Raw genomic sequence first — 25,042 nt, 5'->3', positions numbered from 1 at the left:
GTTAACCAAATATCTACTAGATCATACATGGATTTTTCTTGAGCCAAAAGGTCTCTGGATGTATTCCTATAAGAAGATTTATCTTACTAACATCTATTGGTATTGATCTAATGGTTAAGTATAATGAAGGAGCAGAAAGTAATCCTTTAAATACACACATTCTGAGATACACTATAAGCCAGGTTTTTCCCAACCTTGGCATTACTGGTATTTTGTGCCAGATAATTCTTTGTCATGGATGGCTGTCTTATGCATTATAGGATTGTTCTCTATCTACTAGATACCAGTTGAATCCCCCCATTCTCTACTGTCCACCCAGTGGCGACAACCAAAAGTGAGGGGAAAAAATGCTTCTAGTTGACAATCACTGCTATAAATAAATGAGGCAATGTAATATAAAACAGATTAGACTAGACTGGGATTTAAGAGGTTCTGATCCAGGCTTTTTGGCTCTGATTTTGGGATCTTGGGTAAATTACTGAATCCAGCCATTCTCAAAGTAGGTTATGGATGGCAGTATTGCTAAATCATCTAAGAGCCTTATATGACAGATGAATCCACTTAACTTTCTTAGGCCATGAACTGGGAGATCATGAGGTGAACTGAAATCAAGACTCGGCATCTCAACTGACTGAGCAACCCAAGCACCTCTAATTTTTTTTTTATTTGAGAGAGAGAGAGAGCATGAGAGGGACAGAGGGGCAGAGGGAGAGAGAGAATCCCAAGCAGGCTCCACGTTCAGTGCAGAGCCCAACGCAGGACCTGATCCCATGACCCTGGGATCATGATCTGAGCCGAAATCAAGAATTGGACGCTCAACCGACTAAGCCACCCAGGAGCCCCTTTCTATTTTATAATAAAAAATATTGACTAGGGGCTTTAATTTAGACTCTAATGCCATAGCTTATGATAAACCAATTCCTATACTATAACAGTCAGAAAAGTTGCAAAATAAATAAACAGATGAAGGTATGAGAGAGCTGTCAAAGTAGCCAAGACTTGAGATAAAATTCCTGACGTAGAAAACCTTAAAGAGCTAGGCTGGTATTTTAAAAGTTGATTTTCCCTTCAGGACATTTGCAAATTCTTGGCTGGGTTAGAGGTTGAGAATCTAGGTAAAGGGCTCTTAAGAAGAGGCAGAGAAGCCAATAGAGCTTTTGACAATCTCCAGCGTTGCTGAGACAAAATTGGAGATTGGGGCTGCCAAGGCAGTAAGAAATGAGGTGCCACATTCGTGAAGAGAAGGGAACATATGGATTAAGTCTGACACTCAGGGGTCTTCTCCTTTGAGATATTTGCCAAATTTGTAATGTTACAGAACAAGAATGTAAGACACTAAGCAAAAGACCTCTACAAGGTAGAGTAGTAATTTTAGCAGTTGTATGGTGCCAACAACAACCTATCAAGGAGTGTGGACCCTAGTAAATACTGTAGGATTTCAGTTGAGATTTCAGGAGAGCTATAGTATAGGAATGGAGGCAAATTAGAAGCCTTACAAAAACTGTAACCCAACCTTGAGTCAGCTCAATCCTTGATATATCTACTCTAGCTGTTTTGTATAAAAAGATAATACCATCAACAGAAATGCTATAATTTATTACAGACAATATTTAGCATTTAATGAAAAATTATCAGGCAAACAAAAATATAAGCCCCCCCCCCCCAAGAAGACAAAAAACTAGACTCACAGACGACTGAGATATCATAGTTTTTGGACATGAAATTTATTATTTTTTTGAACGTGTGATTAACAGGTTCAAAAAAAATGACAAGGTAGATTAACATCGTATAGAACTGGCAGCAATAAAAAAGAATCAAGTAACATAAAAAAATAAGAAATTTGACTATTGAAATAAAGAACTCAATAGATGTGTTGAAATGCAGATTGGACAAAGTAGAAGAGAGAGGACAGTTAAGTTACAAATCAGTACAAATATATATGCTGCTGATTTTCCCACTGTTGTCCCAGGTAAAAACTGACAATGGGGAACAACTGATTGACTTTTAAGGGGATTCAGGTGGAACATATTTGGTGTTTAAGCTAATTTAAGTTTGTTGGTTTAATTAAGATAGACATGTCTTTGGGTTATCAGCATTAAATATGAAACTTTTATTCTACCTAGGTTTGTAAAGGTCAAATAAGCTCATGTTTTCTCTGTTGCAACTTGTTACCAAAAAAATGACTTAAAATAATGGTTAATTTTGTCTGTCTCAAAGTTTTCAAGGGTAATTGTTAAGATAGCTTTCAGTCTTTGGTAACCTGAAACTTAAAAGTTTTGCGTGCATGATAAATGGGATTGAATTCATTGAACATCTAGGTCTTTTTCAAATAGAATGGAATGCTAAAACATTAATTAATGAAAACAGATTTTGCTTTTGACTTCTTATTGCAGAGAAACTAAGGCTATTTTGGTCTGTTGGTAAACATGCTTTGTGCTTAAGTGGTTCATAAGTTTGCCACCTAAAGAATTCTGGTGTAACAGTTCACAATTGGTTACTACTAAGTTTTCACTGGAGACTAAGGTTTCTAAGAGTTAAAATTCTGCTAAATATAATTAAGACTGATGGAAATAAGAAAAGCAACTCTGTATGTAAAAAAGTAGGAGATGTGTAAGAAAGATATAAGGAATGGAAATAGATTTCTGTGGAAGGTAAAAGAAAAAGAAAGTAATTTTGTCCTAAATGAGACTGGTTGTTTGAAGAAAAATGGCTTGGGACAAAATGTGAAGGCAAAGTAAAGTTGTAGAAATTCTTGAAGGGAAATCTTTGGAAAGGTTAGGTTGTGTGGTTAGGACAGACTAAGGTTGCAATGAATGGATTTTAAAAGTACACTGGTGGGAATGCAAACTGGTGCAGCCGCTCTGGAAAACAGTGTGGAGGTTCCTCAGAAAATTAAAAATAGACCTACCCTATGACCCAGCAATAGCACTGCTAGGAATTTACCCAAGGGATACAGGAGTACTGATGCACAGGGGCACTTGTACCCCAATGTTTATAGCAGCACTCTCAACAATAGCCAAATTATGGAAAGAGCCTAAATGTCCATTAACTGATGAATGGATAAAGAAATTGTGGTTTATATACACAATGGAATACCAAGTGGCAATGAGAAAGAATGAAATATGGCCTTTTGTAGCAATGTGGATGGAACTGCAGTGTTACGCTAAGTGAAATGTCATACAGAGAAAGATACCAAATGTTTTCACTCTTATGTGGATCCTGAGAAACTTAACAGAAGACCATGGGGGAGGGGAAGGAAAAAAAAAAGAGAGGGAGGGAGCCAAACCATAAGAGACTTTTAAAGACTGAGAATAATCTGAGGGTTGATGGGGGTTAGTAGGGAGAGAAGGGTGGGTGATGGGCATTGAGGAGGGCACCTGTTGGGATGAGCACTGGCTGTTGTATGGAAACCAATTTGACAATAAATTTCATATTAAAATAAAAATAAAAAAATAAATAAAAGTACACTGGTATGAGGTTAAAATTCTGCTTTTCTCTCTGTTCAAAAGATAAAGTTTTCTTGGATTATTCTGCTCTTGATTAAAAAAAATAATAATAGGGGGTGCCTGGGTGGCTCAGTTGGTTAAGCGGCTGACTTTGGTTCAGGTCATGGTCTCACAGTTCATGGGTTTGAGCCCTGCATTGGGCTCTGTGCTGACAGCTCAGATTGGGCTCTGTGCTGACAGCTCAGAGCCTGGAGCCTGCTTTGGATTCTGTCTGTCTCTCTCTCAAAATAAACAAACATTAAAAAAAGTTATAAAAACAACAACGACAATAACAATAATAATAATAAGCAAAGGTATTTTTTTCTCTTGTCTGCCAGGAAAACCAAAGCTTTATGTTTTAAATATTTAAGTTTATGCTTTTATTTGGTCTTTGGTTTCTTGGTTAAAACTTCTCAATGTCAAAGGAGCTAAGTTTTGGTAACAACTATATAACCCTACATATTTGCCTTTGGAATTTCCTATTGCCACCTTGGTTAAATAAATAAGATTTGTAATCCTATTTAGGATGTCCTTTATAACTTTCTAAGGTTTTAACTTCCCAGGATTTAAATTGTAATGAAGTCTTTGACCAATTAAGGCTTGCTTATTTGGTATGTTATGTTACTCTGTAAGCCCTGTCAAACAAATAATGATAAACCTTAGGCTGTACTGCTTGGGTAAATGCCATAACTATTCTAGGGATTATATGCAATTCCTAAAATTTTAATATGTTCTGGTATAAGGTTTTCACTTAACATTCTAAGTATTTAAGTGTTCTGTGTCACAGAAATAACTGGATTACCTTGTCAATTGCATCACGACAACTCATATCACATTGTTAACCATGTCCATTTTTGAGTTCTATCATTTATAATTAATTGTTCTGATGCTTTAGCAAAACATGTTTCATCTTTAAGGGCTTTAAGGACAAATATAGGTATTTGACATCTTTATGATTAATACTAAAATGGCTAGAAATTTCCATAACTAAAAAGCTGCATTCAGATTGAACAAGAATTAGTAACATGGGACTAAATGAACTGAAGAAGATGGTTATAGTTCTGTGACTTTTGTTTTGAAGTATTGCTGGTTCTCTAATGTTTGCCCTTCCAGATTAAGGAAACATTCTCTTAAGATACCCATGATATACAATAATAGGATAAAGTATTCCTCTGTAAACAAACTAAAGCATTTAACTTTTCTACCTGAACCCTCTGAAATTCACAAACTCTCAACAAGTGTTCTTTCTTTCATGCCAATTACAGTTACTTGCATAAGTTCAATGGAAATACTGGTTATTTTAACAAAACTTTGACTGGAATGTCATATTTGAGAGCAACATGCATAGACTCAGATATGACTATACAGCTTTAAGGAACTAAGGTTGACTTTATGAAACATGGAGCCAATCAAGCCCCTTGGAAATGTTGGCCTGATACCTTGCTTATAGAGTTCCCAGCATCCTTACCAGGTGAGTAAAGAATGTCACTTCTTAAGAAACCTCAGGATATCTTGGGGACCTGGAGAAGAGGAATTCTCCCAAATCTGTAGGTATTGCAGACATGGCTTGGCTTCTGGCCTACAGAGGCTACTAAAAGTCAATCTAGAGATTCCTTACAAAAAGTGCCAGCAAAGCAATTATAAAAGATCTATATGACCAATAGCTGTTCTTGCTGTACTTATGTAAATAATTAGGTCAAGGTAAAAATTGTAGTTGTTTTACAAATGAATTAGTCTTGATTTGGCTACCTCAAAAACAGAGGTGATTCCAGAGAGAAAAACTATGCTTTAGTAACACACCTTTATGGATACTAAATCCTAGTTCTGATTGTCTTTAAATGTTTGTTGTTTGTGTAAGCTGAAGAACTTGAGGTAAATTTTAGAAAAATTGTCACCGTAGCATAGGTATGGACAATCTTCTTGCTTGTTATTCTGTGGCAATAATAACAGGACCCCATGGACATATGATTATTTAAACAACTGGAAAATGGGATGGATTCCCCCAACAATTGTATATGAAGAGTCTTTTTTCACTGTAGACTTATCAATAGATAAAGACTATAGTGCTTTATTAAATTATTCAATTAAGGCTGGGTTAATTCATAAATCTCTAAATATTCAAACCATATCCTTCCTAAACTTGAACTGACAGTTCCTAAAAACCCACCCCATATAAACCCAAAAGACCTGGTTTATTTAAAGGAGTTAAAGTCTAATATACCAGGGGATTTAATCCAAAATGCAAGGGCCCCTAGTCATATTATGTACTCCCACAGCAGTAAAGTTATAGAGGCACTCTTCATGGGCTTCTATATCTAAAGTAAAACCCATACCTCCTTCGCGGGAAACCAAGAAGCAAACTAATGTGTCTTTCTTATTCCTGTGAACCTGTGGAGGACCTCAAACTCCTCTCATTATGGTTGTACCTTTCTTTTTCATTCTCCTTTCCTCAATTTATACTGACAATTCCTTCTTAAAATGGGTCATTCAAAAGGATCACCACAGACATTTAAATTATAAACCAGAAAAATCCATCTGATTCCTGCTGCCTGTTCCTATTCCATCTGAGGATGCTTCAAGCCTGACATCTAAAAATCTTCTCACTGGCAGCACTGACAGACACTGGGTTTGTAATTTGCTCTAACCATTAACCTATATTTTTCTTATTTCCATAAAAGTACCTCTTATTAATTACTTGATTGCTTACTGAACAGAGTCTATATGATAGCTATACACCACCTGTTATACTGTTAATACCTTCAGTGACTGTCAATAACATTACATTACTAAATACTAAAAAAAAGTCAAATGCATAGAACAGTTCTACAAAATAAAATGGCATTAAATGTTTCAACTGCTGCACAAGGCAGAACCTGTGTTCTCATAAAAATAATGCTGTGTATACATTCCAGATTACCACAACAATATTTCCAGATTTCTAACTGACATGAATACTCGAATTGGTGCTTTAAACAATCCCTCTCCGTCCTTTAGTGAGTGGTTTAACTCCTGGACTGGAGGATTATTGTCAAATACCAAAGGACTTTTATTGGGGTTTCTTTATTCTCATTATGTTTTGCTGTTTTCTCCCTCGTATCTCCGCCTGGTACCAAGACTCCATCACTACAACTTCAAACCAACTAATGATACTAATGAACTCAAGGAGGTGTATGTATGTTGCCCACCTTGGATTTAGCTGCCTCCACCTTTTGTAACTCCCCTATGCCTTCCCAAACTGACCAATATTAACCCATATAGGCAGGGACGTCTCTATGTCCTTACTCAGCAGGAAGATGCTACAGAAGATGAGATCTTTAACCTTCAACAACCTTAAAGATTTAAGGGTCAAAATTGTTTAGGAGCGTTATGATGAGGGAGCATAGGCAGGCTGAGGGCAAAGTACAAGCTAGCACCCCTCCTTTCCAGGTGGGATATGTGTGATATTCCTCGGACCCTCTCAGGTACCCAAAAAAACCCAAGAAAGTACAAAAAACAAATGGTTAAACTGATAAGAGTCTACACCAGTTTACAAGAAAAAGGCAATCCCATCAATAGCCCGAAGTCCAGGAACTCCCTACATCTTAATGTTAATGCTTTGCTAGAGGGAAAAACAACCTTAGCTTGACAATAGGTAGGCCTCCAGTAATCTGTGAGTCTTTAGCATATGAAAATCTCTTTAGCAACCTCCCTTTTGATTTTACCTCCCCCAAGTCCACAGTATATAACCAGCCATTCTTCACAACCCCAGTGCAGCTCGCTCTTTCTGTCCATGGGTCCTGTCCCCGTGCTTTAATAAGAATCACCTTTTTGCACCAAAAACAAAACAAAACAAAACCCTCCCCACACACAAAAAAACAAAAAAAACAAAAAACCCCACAAATATATATGCTGAAACTGGAGGAAAAATGATAAAAATACAAAAAAAGATCATAAATGACATATGGGACACAATAAAAAAGGCCTAAGATTTGTGTAACTGGTGTCCCAACTGGAAGGAGAGGAATGCAGTATCTAAAGAGATAAAATCTCCCAAACTAATAAGAGTCATCAACCATACATTTGTGTAGGCAAAAGAAAAATGATAAAATAATTCATAATTATTCAGATAAAAACATGGAAATGTAGGAAGAGAAGAAAAACAATGGAAAAAGTAAAATTCAATTGCACAAATATTTTGTCACTACAAGGCATTAATAATTAATGTGACTGACAATAATACAAAAGGTTGGAAGTCTTAAATGGAATTGAAATGTTCTAGGACCTACCATTGTATGAGAAGTGGCAAGCCTTATAGTTTATATTTGACTCCAATATGTCAAGCATACATTTTGTAATTTTTAGGGTGAACATCAAAAGGATATACAACTACCAAGCAAATAAAAAAGGAAATGAGAATAAAAAATACTTGATCAATCCAAACGAAGCAGGAAAGAAGAAAAAAAAAGAAGATAAACTTGTGAGACAAATAGAAAAAAAAAAGAGTAATATGTGAGATATTAATCCAATTATATGAGTAACTTATATTAAATATCAACAGATTCCAATTAAAAAGTTGCCAGAATGAATTTAAAAGATAATAAAAAGTGCATTTTGATTACAAAAAAAATCTTATATTTAGGAACATAGAAAGTTTGAAAGTAAAGGGATGGAAAAACCATGCAAATACTAAAACAACATAAAGCCTGTATAGTTATACTAATAATAGATACAAATCTCAATCATAGCAGGACACTTTAATTAATGTCTCTCAGTAACTGATAAAACAAGTAGACAAAAACTAAATAAAAATATAAATGATCTGGACCACAAACTTACCAAACTTGACCTTATTGTATATACAAAGACTATATTAAAGAATGTCAGCATATACATTGTTTTCAAATGCACAAAGAAGATGGATAAAATTGACCATATGATGTGCAGTAAGACAAAATTTCAATACATTTTGAAGAACTAAAATCATTCTGCATGTCTGACCACAATGGAATTAAACCAAAAATCAGAAACAAGAAGATAATTAGAAAATCTCCAAATATATTCTAGATATTTAAAAATTAAATAAAACTTCCTAAATAACATATGGATTAAAGAAGAAATCACAATAGGAAATGGGAAATAATTTGAACTGAATATAATGAAAACAGACATACCAAAATTTGTAAATAAAACATGGAGAAAATAGAAGAAAAAAAGTATCTGAAAATTTAAAAAGTAAAAAACAAATATTCAGTAGAAAAAAATCAACAAAGGCAGAGCTGGTTATTTTTTATTAAACAAATTTTTTTTAATGTTTTACTTATTTTTGAGACAGACAGCATGAGCAGGAGAAGGGCAGAGACAGAGGGAGATACAAAATCCTTAGCAGGCTCCAGGCTCTGAGTTGTCAGCACAGAGTTCAACGCGGGGCTTGAACCCATGAACTATGAGATCATGACCTGAGCCAAAATTGGAGGTTTAACCAACTGAGCCACCCACGCACCCCTAGAGTTGGTTCTTTATAAGACTATTAAATTGATAAACCTTGTCATGGCCATGAAAATTTGCCTCTCAGATGTGCCAGGTGGAGCTATGCTCTGAAATTCACCACTGCATTCATACTGAGGCCACATTCGCCAGGAGCACAACCGAAACAGTATGGAGACCTATTCTGGAGATATGTGGGACTCCTTTGGGCAACTTTGCTTATGGGGCAACTTTGGTTTGAGGACTCCTCTCTGGCCTTGTCAAAACTTAACCATATTGTAATCTATGCCTCTTCCTGCCCAACCTTCCTTCACTGCAACACAGGGGTCAGACCTGTACCACAATTTGACAGGTCTCCCTGCTTCCTCTGGCCCATAACTTATCTTGCCTTACAGGTGTTTCCTTCAATAAATCTCTTGATAATCTAACATCATCTAGGCATTAACTTCTTTGAAAATTAAAATTAAAATAAACTTCTAGGGAGAGTGATCAAGGAAAAGAGAAAGAGCATAAATTTAATTCCAAGATTAAGAATTAAAAAGGGAATATCACTATAGATCTGCCAGTATTTAAGAAGATGAGAGAATATTATAAATAATTTTATGTTGGATGAAAGAGACAAATTCCAAGAAAAATACAACTTTACAAAACTAACATAGGATGACTGGGTGGCTCAGTCTGTTAAGCGTCTGACTTTGGCTCAGATCATGATCTTGCGTTGAACAAGTTTGAGCCCTGCATGGGGCTCTGTGCTGACAACTCAGAGCCCAGAGCCTGTTTCAGATTCTGTGTCTCCCTCTCTCCCACTCATGTCCTGTCTCTCTCTCAAAAATAAATAAAAACATTAAAAAAAAATTTTTTTTTAAAAAACCTGACATAGAAAGAAAAAGAAAAAAAATGAACATTCCTATTCAATTAAAAGAATCTGTAATGAAAAACCATCCAATGAACTATTCTCTTGATATTCCCTGATATTTTGATGGGTGAGCTTGTTTAAATTTTTACATAAAAACAACCTCAAGCTTATAAAACTCTCCCAGAACAGAAAAAGGGTACTTCCTAATTCACTTAATAAGGTCATCATAATGTTCATACCTAAACTAACAATGATGTTACAAGAAAGGAAAATATGAAACAAACTCTTTCATAACAACACTGCAAAAATCTAAGAAAAATATAATCAGATCAAATCTGATGATATATTAAAGGAACACCATGACTATATTGGGATTATCCCAAGAATGCAAAGATGGTTTACCATTCCAAAATCAAGCTATGATTCACACATTAAAAAGGGGGTGGGAGGGGAAGAAAAATTATACAGTAATATTTAAGAGATGCAGAAAAGTTATTTGATAAAATTCAACATCCTTTCATGACTAAAAATATCTTACCATCATCAAAAACAAAACTCTTTGCAAACTATTAATGAAAGGAAACTTCCTTAATCTGTTAAAGAGTATTTGTAAAGAGACTACCACAAACTGCATCCTTTTTGATGAAATACTGAAGGCTTCCCACAGGAGACTGGAATAAGACAAAGGTACTCACTACAACCATTTCAACTGTACTCATATTCATTGTGCTTCACTGTGCTGATAGTGCAGTAAGAAAAATTAATAAAATAAATACCAAGATTGGGAAAGAAGTGAAATTGTCATTATTCACAAATGATATCATTATATACATAGAAAATCCAAAAGAATCAACAGACTTATTATTACAATTAATAAATGAAAACGTCATTATAAAAAATTTATATACCAGTAAAATACAAACAGAAACTGAAATCTAAAAAGATGCCATTTACAAATGGATAGCATCATTCCGAGATCTGCTCTTTACCGAAATGGATCAATGATGAGAATAGATAAATCGAAGCATCAGAAGACTTTCCAGTGTCTCTGATGCGTGATCTCTGTATTTCTCTCTCTTTTTTTAAGTTTATTTATGTTTGAGAAAGAGTGCTCGCAAGAGGGGAAAGGGCAGAGAGAGAGGGAGAGGGAGAATCCCAAGCAGGCTCTGTGCTACCTGAGCTGAAATCAAAAGTTGGATGCTTAACCTACTGAGCCACCCAGGTGCCCCTGATCTCTGTAGTTCTGAGGAGCAAAAGTAATTTAAAACAATAAGGGCTTGTGTCTGGAGTTGTGAGGGTGTGTGTGGATCTGTGTGTATAAAGATGAACAGTAGAGGGGCTCCTGGGTGGCTCAGTTGGTTAAGCTTCCGACTCTAGGTTTTGGCTCAGGTCATGATCTCACGGTTTTGTGAGTTTGAGCTCTGCATTGGGCTCTGTGCTGACAGTGCAGAGCCTGCTTAGAATTCTCTCTCTCTCTCTCTCTCTCTCTCTCTGTCCTTCCCCTACTCACACAGTCTCTGTCTCTCTCAAAGTAAATTAAAAAAAAAAAGTGACAGTGGATAACTGAGGACTTATTGATGGAGGAATGAGATTGGAAGTAGATATGTGTGTGTATGAAAGACTAGTCAGTTCTCAGCAATGATGAAAAGGTTTTACTACTGACTTCTATAATTATGAGTGTTTTTACACTTGATCTCAGCTCAGAATTAATTAAAAAAAAGGATAGCATCAAAAATAATAAGAGGGGTGCCAGGCTGGCTCAGTCAGGAGAGCATGTGACTCTTGATCTTGGGGTTGTGAGTTCAAGCCCCATGTTGAGTGTAGAGCTTACTTAAAAAAAATACAAAAAACAAATAATAGGAATCTTATAAAATCTAGGTATCTTATAAAAGTTATATATGTGAGACCATTACACTGAAAAAACTAACAGTTTGAGAAAAATTAAAGACCACCTAAATTAATAGAGACAGATACTCTTATGGATTAGAAAACACAATATTGTAAATATGTTAATTCTTTCCAAATTGATTTCTGGATCCAATATATAATTCAATTCAAAAAAATTCTAGTAAGAATTAAAAATTTCAGGGGGTTAACAATTTGATTCTAAAATTTGTGTGGAAATGCAAAGGGTCAAGAAACACCAGGACAAGCTTGAAGAACAAAGTTGGAATTCTGACATTATGAAATAAAAAGACTAATTATAAGTAATCAAGAGAGTGTAAACTGGTTACAAGGATAAAGAAAACAATGGAATAGAATAGTCTAGAAGAAGACTCACAGATATCAGGTAATATGAAATGTGACAAAGGTGTTAATTTATTGCAGTAAGGGAAAGGATGTTTCTTTTAATAAATGATGGTGGGCCAACTGGTTATTCATATAGGCAAAAGACATGAATTTTTCCTCTAACCCATATCATATATAAAAATTAATTCTAATTCTAGACAGACTGTGACAAATAAAGAGTAACAAATAAAAATGAGCTAGGGATACACAAAGATTTTCTTTAAAAGAATATGAAAAATACTACCCATAAGGGGAAAACATTATTAACTGGACTAAATTAAAATTAAGAGCTTTACTTATCAAAAGATACCATGAAGAGAATAAAAAGGCAAGTCACAAAGTGGGAGAATATATTTACAATACATTTATCTAACAAAAGACTTGTATGCAGACTGCAAAAGGAATTATAAATCAATAAGACAATCTAATGTGGGCGAAAGACTCCAATAGCAACTTTACAAAAGAAGATATCTAAATACTAATAAGCAAACGAAGAGGTGCCCCACCTCACTAAATTAAGGAAATTCCAATAAAAAACACAATGAGAAACTAGAGCACACTCACCAGAATGGCTAAAATAAAAAATGGACAGTAGAATATACTGATGAAAATACAGAAAAATAAAAGCCATTCTATATACTGGTGGTGGGCATATAAATTGGTAACACCATTTTAGAAAACTAGAAGTGAAAAATGGAACTCTTCTGTATTATAACCATAGAAGTGGTTGCATGATCGTATGCATTTGTCAAAGCACACACAGAACCTTGACACCATGAGGAATGAATTGTACTTATTAAAAAAACCAGCCTAGATATGAAAGGAAACCAAGGTGGAATACAAACTCTTAGAAATAAACCTAATTGTATTACAAATAAGTAATGTAACCACATTGAAGTAGATGGAATAAAAGAACTAACCCAAAGTGACTTTAGATAACAGTATTTTGACTAGACTGTAGAGGGCTACAGATAAAAAGAACTGTAAACAAACACTTTAGGAAGTAAATATGTTCTTTTCTCACAAGGGTATGGGTAATTTGAAAGTACTTTAGGATGGAACAATAAGTAAATATATTTTGGATAATAAGAGCCAGAACTTCCAATGTCAGAGGAAGTTAAAAGGAATGAAAGGGTGAAGGCTAGAATGAATTCTGTTGTTAGACTGGAATCAAAGTTACCAGCAGGTTCAAACCATGTAATTTAAGTAGATAAATATAGAAATAAATATAGAAGGATATGTATGCATGAGTTAATACACATACATATATTGCCAATCTGTTTGCTAAAAGGGTCCCAAAGCAATGATTCTCAATTAGCAATGAGCATATCTTGCATCCAGATCTGGGTTTCTAAATATCATTTGCTAATTAAAGGAAAGAGGGATACTTGAAAAAGTAGTTGATTCCAGGACGGAACCAGGGAAAATACAAGAAACTAGAGCATCTTATGTTGTCAAAAAGTAATATAATGCTCAAAAAAGGATATTCTTAAAAATAAAGAACTTTTTTTTTCATGAATATCACATATAGACACTCTGAAAGAATGCCACTTAATTTGTTCTATTCACAACATCAGCAATGTATGCCAACAAGATCATCATTTAAAACTGGTTTGGCTGTAGTATAGATAACATTTCCAAAATGATTTATGACAATATTTTGTAGGAGTAGGAGTTGTGATGATGTGCTGACATTATTATCCTTCCAGCTGCTAAAGTTGTTTTCTTTAGAGTCTGCATTTTCTATTGCACACTTTCTGTACTTTATGTCTACAAGAATTGTAAAACACATTGACCTTTTCTTATAATGTATAGCACTGAGTATTTTTAAAGAACATGAAAACTTAACTAGCAAATGGGGTGACAAGCTTCTTTAAGGTCTCAGGAACATGAAGACAAGCAGCTTCAGTAACCTCACTTACTTATAAGGAAATGACAAAGGGCACTATGATGAGACTACCTTAAATTATAAACTAATCAAATGAATTTGGCTATTTAAAATAATATATGTAGATTGCTAGTAATAGTAGATGAGTACATGACACTTTGTGAATTATCAAGAGAAAGAAGCATTCACCAAGGCTTGACTTATTCAAATACTAGATGTTTAGCTACTAAAAGGTTCTGTTTCTATCATCCTACAAAATCATAAACTTGGGCAACATTATCAAATCACCTAATCCAAAGGTTTCAAAGTGAGAGATGAAGGACAGACAGCATTGCTGTATTACCTAAAGGATCTTTACAACAATACACAACCCTATACTCCACTTCCCTCACACTCTACAAACCCCATTCTCATACATCTTCTCAAGGATGTATATTCTACTACTCTTCATACGGATGTATCAAGTTGAAGTGAACATACTTCTATGAAGGCAGGGCTATATTTATCAAAAGCCCACCAGGTCATTCTGACATGGCAGCCCCTGTCTTCCACATGAAACTTTTGACCTAATCTATTTTCTTCCATTTGGCAAAAATCAAAATTCAAACAGACCAGAAAGAATTCTGAAAGTATTCAGAAAAGTCTACAATTTATTCTGGAGTGGACCTATTTCATTGTGTCACATAAGAGCAAAAGTGTGAAATGCATTATTTTCAATTTAGAATAAAAATCCTATTGCTTTTTCCAATTTTTAGTGATATATGTAGTACAGAAACCTGGAGAAATATATGTCTGTATATGTGTATGTATTCTGTATATATGCATGTATATAAAATATTTATTTTTACTACAATTGTTAATATAATAAGGTATTGATATATGAAGATCTCGTTAGTAATTGCTGTCCAGTAGGAAATAAAAATCTATAGTCTTAGTTTTTCTACAGTTTATAGACACAGGAATGACTTCCTTGACCTGACTTTTGTGCTACCTAACAGGTTCATTCAACATTTATTAAAAGGTTCAAAGTGTATAGAATCATATTTTCTTTTCTGCCTGTCATTCCTGGCTTCTTACTCTTATTACTTTCCAGTGCTCCCTGCCACCCCCACCCCAGCACTCCCCCAAAAAAGGTTGGAACTCAATTAGCCTGCAAGCAATGATACAATGGTTGATATGCGACAAAACTTCTCGGCAGATGGATATACAAAATGGAGACTCAACTGAAATAGAGGTGACCAAACAGGATGTTAAAGACTTTAGATTCACAGACAATTTAGCAAAGAGGAATTCAAAGAACTACATGTATAAAATAACAGAAGTGGCTTATAGACACCATATATATCTCAAAAGGAGAAAACGTCTCTAGAATTAAATACCAAGAAAACTGACTTTGTTACATAATTGCTAAATGACACAAACTTAGCAGTGATCATTTAAAAATACTCCACATTGTGAGGTTTAAGGAACAATGATTCCTAATTAGTGTTTTAATAAGTGTGTTAGCACTGCCTTGTGCCATTCTGGAATGTCACTTATGGTAAATTAAGGGATACTTTCCCTCCCCATTCTCCATTAGTATTTTAATGCTAGGAGGTGGGAAAAAGCTGATCCATATTCAAGAGCAAAGGAGGAAAAACAATAACAAATTGGCATCTCTTCTGTGAATTGCCCCACAGGCCAAGCATTTTTATGTTCTTAATCATTATTAAATGACTTAACATGACACCCAGAGCCTGGCGAATGATTGCATCCTGACATGAGAACGAATTACAAATGAAATGAAAGATCAAGCCGTATTAGAGGATTGCCTCTGGGAAATGAAAATCTTTAATTCTCTTTTATTATTGACATTTATTTGGCTGCCATGAATAACAACATAGCAAAGAGATTCAGCTATGCTTGTGCACTGAATAGCTTATCCCAGGGCTCAAAACTGCATTAACATTTATCATGTTTGCTTTTGTAGCTGACACCGCTGAACAGATTCTCTATCCATCTTGTATTTATCATGCATTGCAGATATAGTGCATCCTCTAATTTAAGTTCATTTTCATATAGTATGAAGAGTAAAGATTAGCCAATGTCTTTCCTCAAATAAATTCTTGCCAGTAAGTATTCCTAAGAATGGTTTAATAGATTTCATAAAGAACAAAATGAGTTGACAAAGAAATTGAGTCACAGGAAGGGGGGACTAATTTTAAAGATTTCAGTTTTGGGGAAATTGTATAAATTCACAATGAGGAAGACACTTGTACACTATGTATATCTAGAATATATAAAGCCTTAAAATAAATATCTCCAGAAAGAGCAACCAAGTAGCATTTTATGAATCTGAAGGCAGTACTACAGTCCTGTAAGATAAGAAGTCTCCATGTTTTTCACTTTTCCAAGCAGTGTTCATTGCTAAGACAGGAACAGGCCACCTACTACATGAAGACAATCCAGATGGTTATTATCAATGCAGGGGTATCTTTTCATGATTTATTTCTTTTCTCTCTTGCACAAATTAACAGCGTGGCTTTTTCTGTCACAACAATTAAAGATTATATGGTACCTGATGCCTTTGCTCATATGGTCCTCTTCACTCATATGACTAGATTGCTCTCCTTGCTTTAAATCCTTCCTAGAATTCAAGGCTTAGCAAGGATATCAATGTATCTTAGGAAAATTACTTAGTATCTTTGATCTTGATTGAAAATTAGTTTTTATTTTTCTGTCTTTCTGTTTTTTATACTTTTAATCACGGAAAAATTGTAAATATATACACAAGTGGAAGTAATATAACATAATGACCACCCCACATATACCCATCACCATTTCATTTATAACTCCACTATTTGTCACTCACTGGATTATTTTGAAATAAATATATTTTTTAAGTTTGTTTGTTTATTTATTTATTTTAGAGAAAGAGCATGTGTGAACAGGGGAGGAGCAGAGAGAGTGAGACAGAATCCCAAGCAGGCTCCGTGCTGTCAGCACAAACCTCCACGTGGGTCTTGAACTCATGAACTGTGAGATCATGACCTGAGCCGAGATCAGAGTTGGATGCTCAACTGACTAAGCCACCCAGGCACCCCTGAAATAAATATTTTTTAAGTAAGTGTTTGAATCTTGTTTTTGACAATTCTAAAGTAAGAAAGTTGGAATGAATTAATTCTAAGGCCCCTTCTTACCCAAAATTGACACTCATTTCTTTTTTTGACCCTTTTCAGGCTTAAATATTAAATTCAAGAAAAATTCACTATAACATCTTTCTTTTGGCTTTATTGATCAGTCTCCTTTCTGAGTCAATACAACCCATATAGTCTGTACCAATAATGAATAAGTGTGATTTTACTTCTTTGTATTTATATTTTTATGTGTATTAATTTTATTTCCTAGTTAGATGTTTAAGGCTTATATCTTGAATTTCTGTTTAGCAGTATATTGAAAAAACACAAAGGTAATAATTGCTACTGTTTATAATAATTATTAGTTAACTGACAAGTTTTAATCTTACTGGTTCACACAGAATTAACAGGTTTATATTTGGCTTTAATAGTTTTCATCACACTGATGATATTAATCATTTTAACCAATAAAATATTTGTTTACTAGATGAAACTCCTATATCTGTAAGATAAGTGAGGTTTTCTTCTTGAAGTTTAAAACTGAGGAAGTAACTTATCTGTGGATTTTATTTGTTCATAATTGGATAAATTCATTTAAGCAAGCACAGGAATTTACTAAGTAAAACTTTTTTTTTAGGAAAGACATTATTAGACTGACAATATTCCCAAAATATTAAAGTAAATAAACTAAATCAAAGTGGATTTACTCAACTGAATTTTAATAAATTACCTTCTTGAAAATGAAATCTTTTCTACTGAGATAGAAGGTAGGTTTACTTATTAAAATAAGAACAGAGGCATCTGGGTGGCTCAGTAGGTTAAGTGTCCAACTTCGGCTCAGGTCATGATATTACAGTTTGTGAGTTCAAGCCCCGCATGTGCTCCATGCTGATGGTGTAGAGCCTGCTTGAGATTCTCTCTCTCCCTCTCTTTCTCTGCCCCTCTCCTGCTTTCTCTCTCTCTCAAAATAAATAAGTAAACTTAAAATAAATTAAAATAAAAACACTACAAAAGGTACATTTTCACAGAAATAGAACAAACAACCTTAAAATTTATACAGAACCACAAAAAGAGTCTGGGCGGGGGGAGGGGAGGGTAAAAATAGTAAAAAAGAACCCCAACCAACTAACCATCAAAAGAAATACAAAAGACCCTATATAGTCAAAGCAATCTTGAGAAAGAAGAACAAGGCTGGAGGCATCACACTTCCTGATTTCAAACTATATTAGATCTAGTAATCAAATCAGTATGGTACTTACATAAAAACAGACAGACACATGTATCAATGGAACATAACAGAGAGTCCAGAAATAAACCCATCCCTAAATGATTAATTAATTTATGACAAAAAAGTAAAAAATATACAATGGGCAAGGGACAGTCTTCAATGGATGGTGCTGGGAAAATTGTACAGCCACATGCAAAAGAATGAAACTAGATCATTATTATTGATGGCCAACAGGTACACAAAAAGATGCTCAACATCAGCAATCATCAGGGAAATGCAAATCAAAACCACAATGAGATATCACCTCATCCTATTAGGATGCTTATTATCAAAAAGATAAGAAATAAATGTTGGTGAGGACACGGAGAAAAAGAAACACTTATGTACTGTTGGTGGGACTGTAAATTGGTGCAGTCGCCATAGAAAAACAGTATGAACGTTCCTCAAAAAATTAAAAATAGAACTACCATATGATCTGCAATTCCATTTCTGGGTATTTATCCAAAAGAAACAAAAACACTAACTCAAAAAGAAATCTATGCCCCCATGTTCATTGCAGCATTATTTATAATAGCTAAGACAATAGCTAAGTATCCAATGGACACAGACACAATGGAATATCAGTCAGCCATAAAAAAAAAGAAGAAAATCCTGCCATTTAAACAATATGAATGAACCTTGAGGGCATTATACAAAGCGAAATCACTCAGAGAAAGAAAGAAAATACTGTATTACCTCACTTGTATGTGGAATCTAAAACAAAGAAACAAACAAAAAATAAAAAAACCCCAAAACTGAACTCATAAATACAGAGAACAGATAGGTGTTTGCCAAAGGCAGGGGTGGGGATGGGGTCAGTGAAATGCATGAAGGTGGTAAAAAAACAGAAAAGAAAGTATGCTATTTTCAAATAAATTATAATATCAAGAATATAGAATTTTGTTACAATTAATCTTCATAATACTGGGTTTCTCATACAATTTCCACATGTACCTGTAGCCATTATAGTATCCTCTCTTCCTTGGGTGAAAATCACGATTCGCTGCCTCTTCGGATTCACCTTTGGCAGAGCTTGTGTCTTTTTGGCTATTTCTTTAATGTCTTCAGTCTATTAATAGAGAAGAGGAAAAAGTTCTCATAACCAGTACAATAAAGCAAAACTTACTAGTAGTTTAAGGATTTAGCTTCTCATGCTCAAAATAGGAGAGATATGTACCCCTACTATAAGAATTTTAACTACATACAAAAGTAAATAGAATAGTACAATAACCTCCAAGGAACCTACCATCAAGTTGAAAACATTTTATTTATTTTTTTAAAAAGTTTATTCATTTATTTTGAAAGAAAGAAAGAGCGTGACCATGAGCAGGGGAGGGGCAGAGAGACAGGGAGAGAGAGAATCCCAAGCTGATGCTAGGCCCAATTCTACAAACTGTGAGATCATGACCTGAGCTGAAATCAAGAGTCAGCCCCTTAAACAACCTAGCCACCCAGGTGGCCCCAACAATTTTAAATTTGTGATAATTTTTATCTATAGTTTTACCCACTTGCCTTTCATATTATTCTCAAGCAAATCCCAGATACAAAACAATGTTATCCATAAATGTTTTATTATGTATCCCTGAGAGGTAATGATTTAAACATAACCACATACTAGTATATTTTTTTAAATTAATAATTTCTTAATAGCAGCAAATAGCCAATATTCAAATTTCAAATTAAAGAGAGATTTGTAAAAAATAAAAAAGGAATATTGAATTATTTTAGAGGTTTACAGAATTATGCTGACTCTGGAAATAATGTTGCTAAAATGCCAACATTTTCAAAGAAAAATGAAAGAGATGCTATTTCCTATAGACTTAATTTTATTTAAAGAAGATAAAGTTAAAAAAATAACAAATTAATTCTAGAAAACTGATGCTATTTTTCACATCACATAGGCCATGAAGTTTTACATCTTAACTGTTTTGACTTGAAATCTAACTCTTGAGCTATTATCAGTAGGATTCTTAGAATCATGTTTTCAGCAATTTTAAAATAATTAAAAAATCCATGTCTAAATTCAGTGGCCCTCTAAACCATGCATGGTTTGGCCTTTTTGGTACTCTCTTGTGTGTAGTTTCAAACAGTTATGGAGAGAGAAACACATACTAGAGGAGAAATATATGAGTGGTATCAAGGAAGTGAATTAGAATATACAGGACAGAAAAATTTAGGTAATCAAGGTAGACAAGTCATAATGGTTACAAAGAACATCAGCAACTATGACATTTTTAAAGGTATGAAAATCTTTAGTGAAATATTCTATGTTGTTTGTTCACTACATACTTAAGAAATTCCAGATAATACATGAATCCAAGCTTCTCCTGCACCTAACATGACGATTCCGGACGACTGCTGTCTTTGAAAAGAACAGCCACGTATGGTAAGACAATGCTGCTGACCTTTCAAACATGCTGACTGTTTCACTTTGGGTTGCTTATTTTAGAACAAAACTAAGCCTGAACTCTGATATCTGAGAAAAGGAATTCCCTCAGTTTTAGGGAAAGACTATCAGAAATGACTAGTAACAGCTGAAAGGACTAAAAAAAGAAAAACAAAAGCCACATAATGACATTTTCACTCTCTCAAATAAATGTATACATTAATTAAAATGACTGACATATATTTTCCCAATCTCCTTAGCACACTTAAGTTTTACTACTGTCGGATTTTTGCTTGATTGGGTACAGTTCATATTTAATAAAGATAAAGGGGCAAAGCCCAGAGCCACATTCAATCAATCAATCATCATCAGAATCCGATGTATGTAGTAGATGTTTTTTAAATAGAGGTCTTTCTTCAATGTGGTATAAGGAATAAATTAAGAATGAGATTCCACAGTTGTCTTCTGGCCAATGGGAAGATATATATATTTTATGGGAGTTTGAGTAACTTAATCAAAGAAACCTTTCTTATGTCTCAAATTAAATTTTATAAAACTGGCAATTCAAGATTGAAATAAATTTCCCATATATAAAACACAAATCTTTACAGAATGGTTAAACTTTATTCTAATTGTATCCATGTCCACGGTTCATACAAAATCCTTCTGTCACTCTGGAATCACTGTCAGTAATACCAGATCTAAATTTCTTACTGTGCCTCGAAGAGCCACTGCTTTGGCTTCCATAGTTGAGCCCAATCTAGGATGGAAACTTTTCTTAAAACCTCAATTTTGTTTTCTTAAAGTTATATATTCCTAGTTCTGCAGCCACCCCCACCTCCCCATAGATTCTTCTCTTTTATACTTGCGCTAGCATCTTAACAGAATTATGAAATTACAAGGACTTGAGAGTGTGACACACCTAGATCTGTGTACTTTGAGTAGGTAAATAAACCTCTGTGAGGCTGCACTTCCTCATCTATAAAACTAAGAAAATATTTATGCTAAAAGATGTTGGGAAGTGGGGTGCCTGGGTGGCTCAGACAGTTAAGTGTCCAATTCCTGGTTCCAGCTCATCTTGCAGTTTGTGGGTTCGAGTTCTGATATCTGTGCTGATACCATGCAGAGTGCTTGGGATTCTCTCTCTCTCCTTCTCTCTCTGTCTCTCCTTTGCTCTTTCTCTCTCAAAATAAATAAATAAACATTTTAAAAAAGAAAGAAATATGCTTAGAATTAGTGGGCAAAAATTTGAAGAGAATCAGGATATGTGCATAGTCTCAAAGTATTTCCCCTAAGATACTTATTACAAATTTTCATTAGTAGGTGAAACAAGATTTTTGTACAGTCCCCAAATATCATCAAGATGTTTATTAAATACAGTGATAAAATAGTAACTTTACAAAAAATAAACTGACAAATACCACCTTAACCCAGTGACGAAAGTTAATGTCACCAACAATAAGTAAGACAAATAAGTAAGACAAGGGGACATCACATATTCCTGATAATGATGCACTGAGAAGGGCAAATCACCTCTGTGGTATTTCTGGCAAAATTGCATACCCTCATCTTAATTAACAGAAAATATCAGAGAAACTCAAATTGAGGGATATTCTATAAAATGATTGACAAGTATTCTTCAAAAGGATCAAGATCATGAACAAGAAAAGAATGAGAAACTGTCACAGATAGGAAGAGACAAAGGAGACATGACAAATGCAATTTGTTTTCCTGGATTAGATTCTTGAACAGAGAAAAGAAATTAAGAAGAAACTGGTGAAATCAGAATAAGGACTGTAGTTCAGTTACCAGTATCACACTAATGTTAATTTTCTGGTTTTGATCAATATACCTTCACCTGTGTAAGATGTTACATTAGGGAAAGCTGAGTGTACTAGTTTTGCAAATTTTCTAAGTCTATAATTATTTCTAGAATTATTTCAAAATAAAAAGTTGAAAATAATTGTTGTGAGGATGAAAGAAGGTAAGTGAAAGAGCTTAATGCCATATTTAACAAGTGCTAAGTACTTAATAAATGTTCATTTCTTTCCTCTAATAACCATCTTTAATACTCTCCAAAACTCATATCCTGCGGTTGCCCCAAAATCTCTAGAAAGGACCTCAAGAGTTTTGAGTATTGGGAATTCAATTACAGTATCTAATAAGGGAGGAGAAAAAGGAAAAAGGGGGAAGAGTAGAAGAAAGCTCATACAATTTAGTTATGAGCCATGTATGTAGCTCTAAAGTGCTCATTAAATCTTAACTTCTATGGCAGTAGGTATTATTACTATATCCTCATTTTGTAGGTGAAGAAATTGAGTCATGGGGAAGTTAAGAAGCTTCTTAAGGTCATAAATATTCTAAGTGGTACAACCAGGGCTAGCACCTACAAAGCCTGACTCCAGAAATTATACCCTTAACCAAGATTCCATGCTCCACAGATTATACTGCTTCTTTGAATTCTGGCAATGTGTTTTCTGTTGTTATCACAAAATGATAGCATGTTCAATTGAAATCATTTTTCTGTCACATGCACAAGTCACTGATGATCCTGTATTTAAGTTTGCTATTTTTTTTCCTCTTAATTATCCTGGCTTGTATTTTACCCTAGTGATTTTCAGTTTTTAACTTTCAAGACACTTTTCATTTTCTAAGGTCATTTGGAAATCTAATCTCCTCCTCCAATATGTTAGGATGTGAGAAAGAAAGAAGTGTAGTTTGTACAGTAAAGAGTACAAGACTTAAAGAGCTGGCTCTGGTTCTGGCTCCATTATATATTAGCTATGTGTGATCCTGCACAAATCATGTAACCTATTTTCCATCTGTTGAACTGATAGGGCAATACATGCCCCACTTAACCCCAAAAGGCTTGTGTGAATATTAAATGTATTAATTATATGTTGGAAAAGGTTTCATAAACTGTGAAGCATTTTATAAATGCTAAATTATGCTTTTATTGTCACTGGTGATCGCACACCTTAAATTTATCATTGTCTTCCAAATTAAAGAATATACCCTCTTCATTCCATTTTTAACAAGCTGATGATACACATGTTAATACTGTCACAATCTACCTACTCCTAGAGAATACCAATTGTGGGGTTCCCACAGTGCCTCACTTAACCATATCACATTCTTTTGTTTTCCAAATAGAAACTCCTATAATAATTATGGTGCTCACATGATGTGTCAGTGTCCAGTCTTATCTCCTACTACCTCTTTCTCCTCTCTTCATTCCAGGCACATTGGCCTTCTCTCAGCTCTTGGACTACACAGTACATTATGCTCCTTCTCCTTTGGGGGCCTGTGTACTCTTGTTCCCTCTGTTTGAAATTTGTTTCCCTGTTGTTTCTTTGTTTTGTTTTTTTTCTGTCAATGCTAGATATTCATATTTTTCAAGTTTTACTTTCCTCAGAGAGTCATTCTATGTCTATCATATCTAAAATAAGAACCCCTCCCATGTTCTCCTTCACAGTATACTCTCTGGTCACTTCTATCTTGTGTTTAGGGTCTATCGGAGTGTTAGGCCCAGAGTTAGTGCTCAGTAACTATTTACTGAATGAATAAATGATTAAATGAAGATAATTAAAAGACTATCTTATCTCTTTCTGTTAATCTACTGTTTTAAAACTGTCCTCTTTGGGGCGCCTGGGTGGCTCAGTCGGTTAAGCGTCCGACTTCAGCTCAGGTCACGATCTCACAGTCCGTGAGTTCGAGCCCCGCATCGGGCTCTGGGCTGATGGCTCAGAGCCTGGAGCCTGCTTCTGATTCTGTGTCTCCCTCTGTCTCTGCCTCTCTCCTGTTCATGCTCTCTCTCTGTCTCAAAAATAAATAAAAACGTTAAAAAAAAATTAAAAAAAAAATAAAACTGTCCTCTTTGAGGGCACCTGTTGGGATGAGCACTGGGTGTTGTATGGAACCCAATTTGACAATAAAATATATTTAATAATAAAAAAAAACTGTCCTCTTTGGGGACTTAGTCACCTAGAAAAACTGCATTGTACTCTCTTAGCCAGCAGGACCTAACTTAGTGTCTTATTTTCAGAAACTCTAGGTGATCATTCATTGTATCCTTTGCATTTGTGAGAAACACAAGAACCTCAGAAAAATTTTGGAGAATTCTTTGGGAATCAATACCTCCTGAATACTCTATGGACTTTCTATCCAATGCCGATCAATGGAATTTTCTGTGATGGTAGATATGATCTATATCTGTACTAATATGGCAGTCCCAAGCTACAAAGGCTATAGAGAGCACTTGAAATCTGTCTACTGAGATTTAGGAACTGAAT

At 34.6% G+C, this 25,042-nt stretch overlaps 1 protein-coding gene and 2 non-coding genes across 6 annotated transcripts in view; 2 read left to right on the top strand and 1 right to left on the bottom strand.

Moving 5' to 3' along the window:
* ADK (adenosine kinase) overlaps positions 1-25,042 on the bottom strand; it is a 513,465-nt gene that overhangs the window by 79,347 nt on the left and 409,076 nt on the right. For all 4 annotated transcript variants that reach the window (XM_019444618.2, XM_019444621.2, XM_019444620.2 and 1 more), the window contains one exon: positions 19,319-19,433. In XM_019444618.2, the coding sequence (XP_019300163.1) occupies positions 19,319-19,433 (115 nt within the window). The remainder of the gene's footprint in view (positions 1-19,318; positions 19,434-25,042) is intronic.
* LOC128772605 (small nucleolar RNA U2-19) lies at positions 10,801-10,880 on the top strand. The gene has a single exon (XR_008416778.1). It is a non-coding gene; the product is annotated as a small nucleolar RNA U2-19 (small nucleolar RNA).
* On the top strand, positions 11,438-11,507 carry LOC128772604 (small nucleolar RNA U2-30). Its single transcript, XR_008416777.1, has one exon. It is a non-coding gene; the product is annotated as a small nucleolar RNA U2-30 (small nucleolar RNA).

Source organism: Panthera pardus, unplaced genomic scaffold, assembly GCF_024362965.1.
Source record: "Panthera pardus isolate Hobbes unplaced genomic scaffold, ASM2436296v1 HiC_scaffold_22, whole genome shotgun sequence".
Lineage (NCBI taxonomy): Eukaryota > Metazoa > Chordata > Mammalia > Carnivora > Felidae > Panthera > Panthera pardus.
This window is presented reverse-complemented; position numbering and strand designations above follow the sequence as displayed.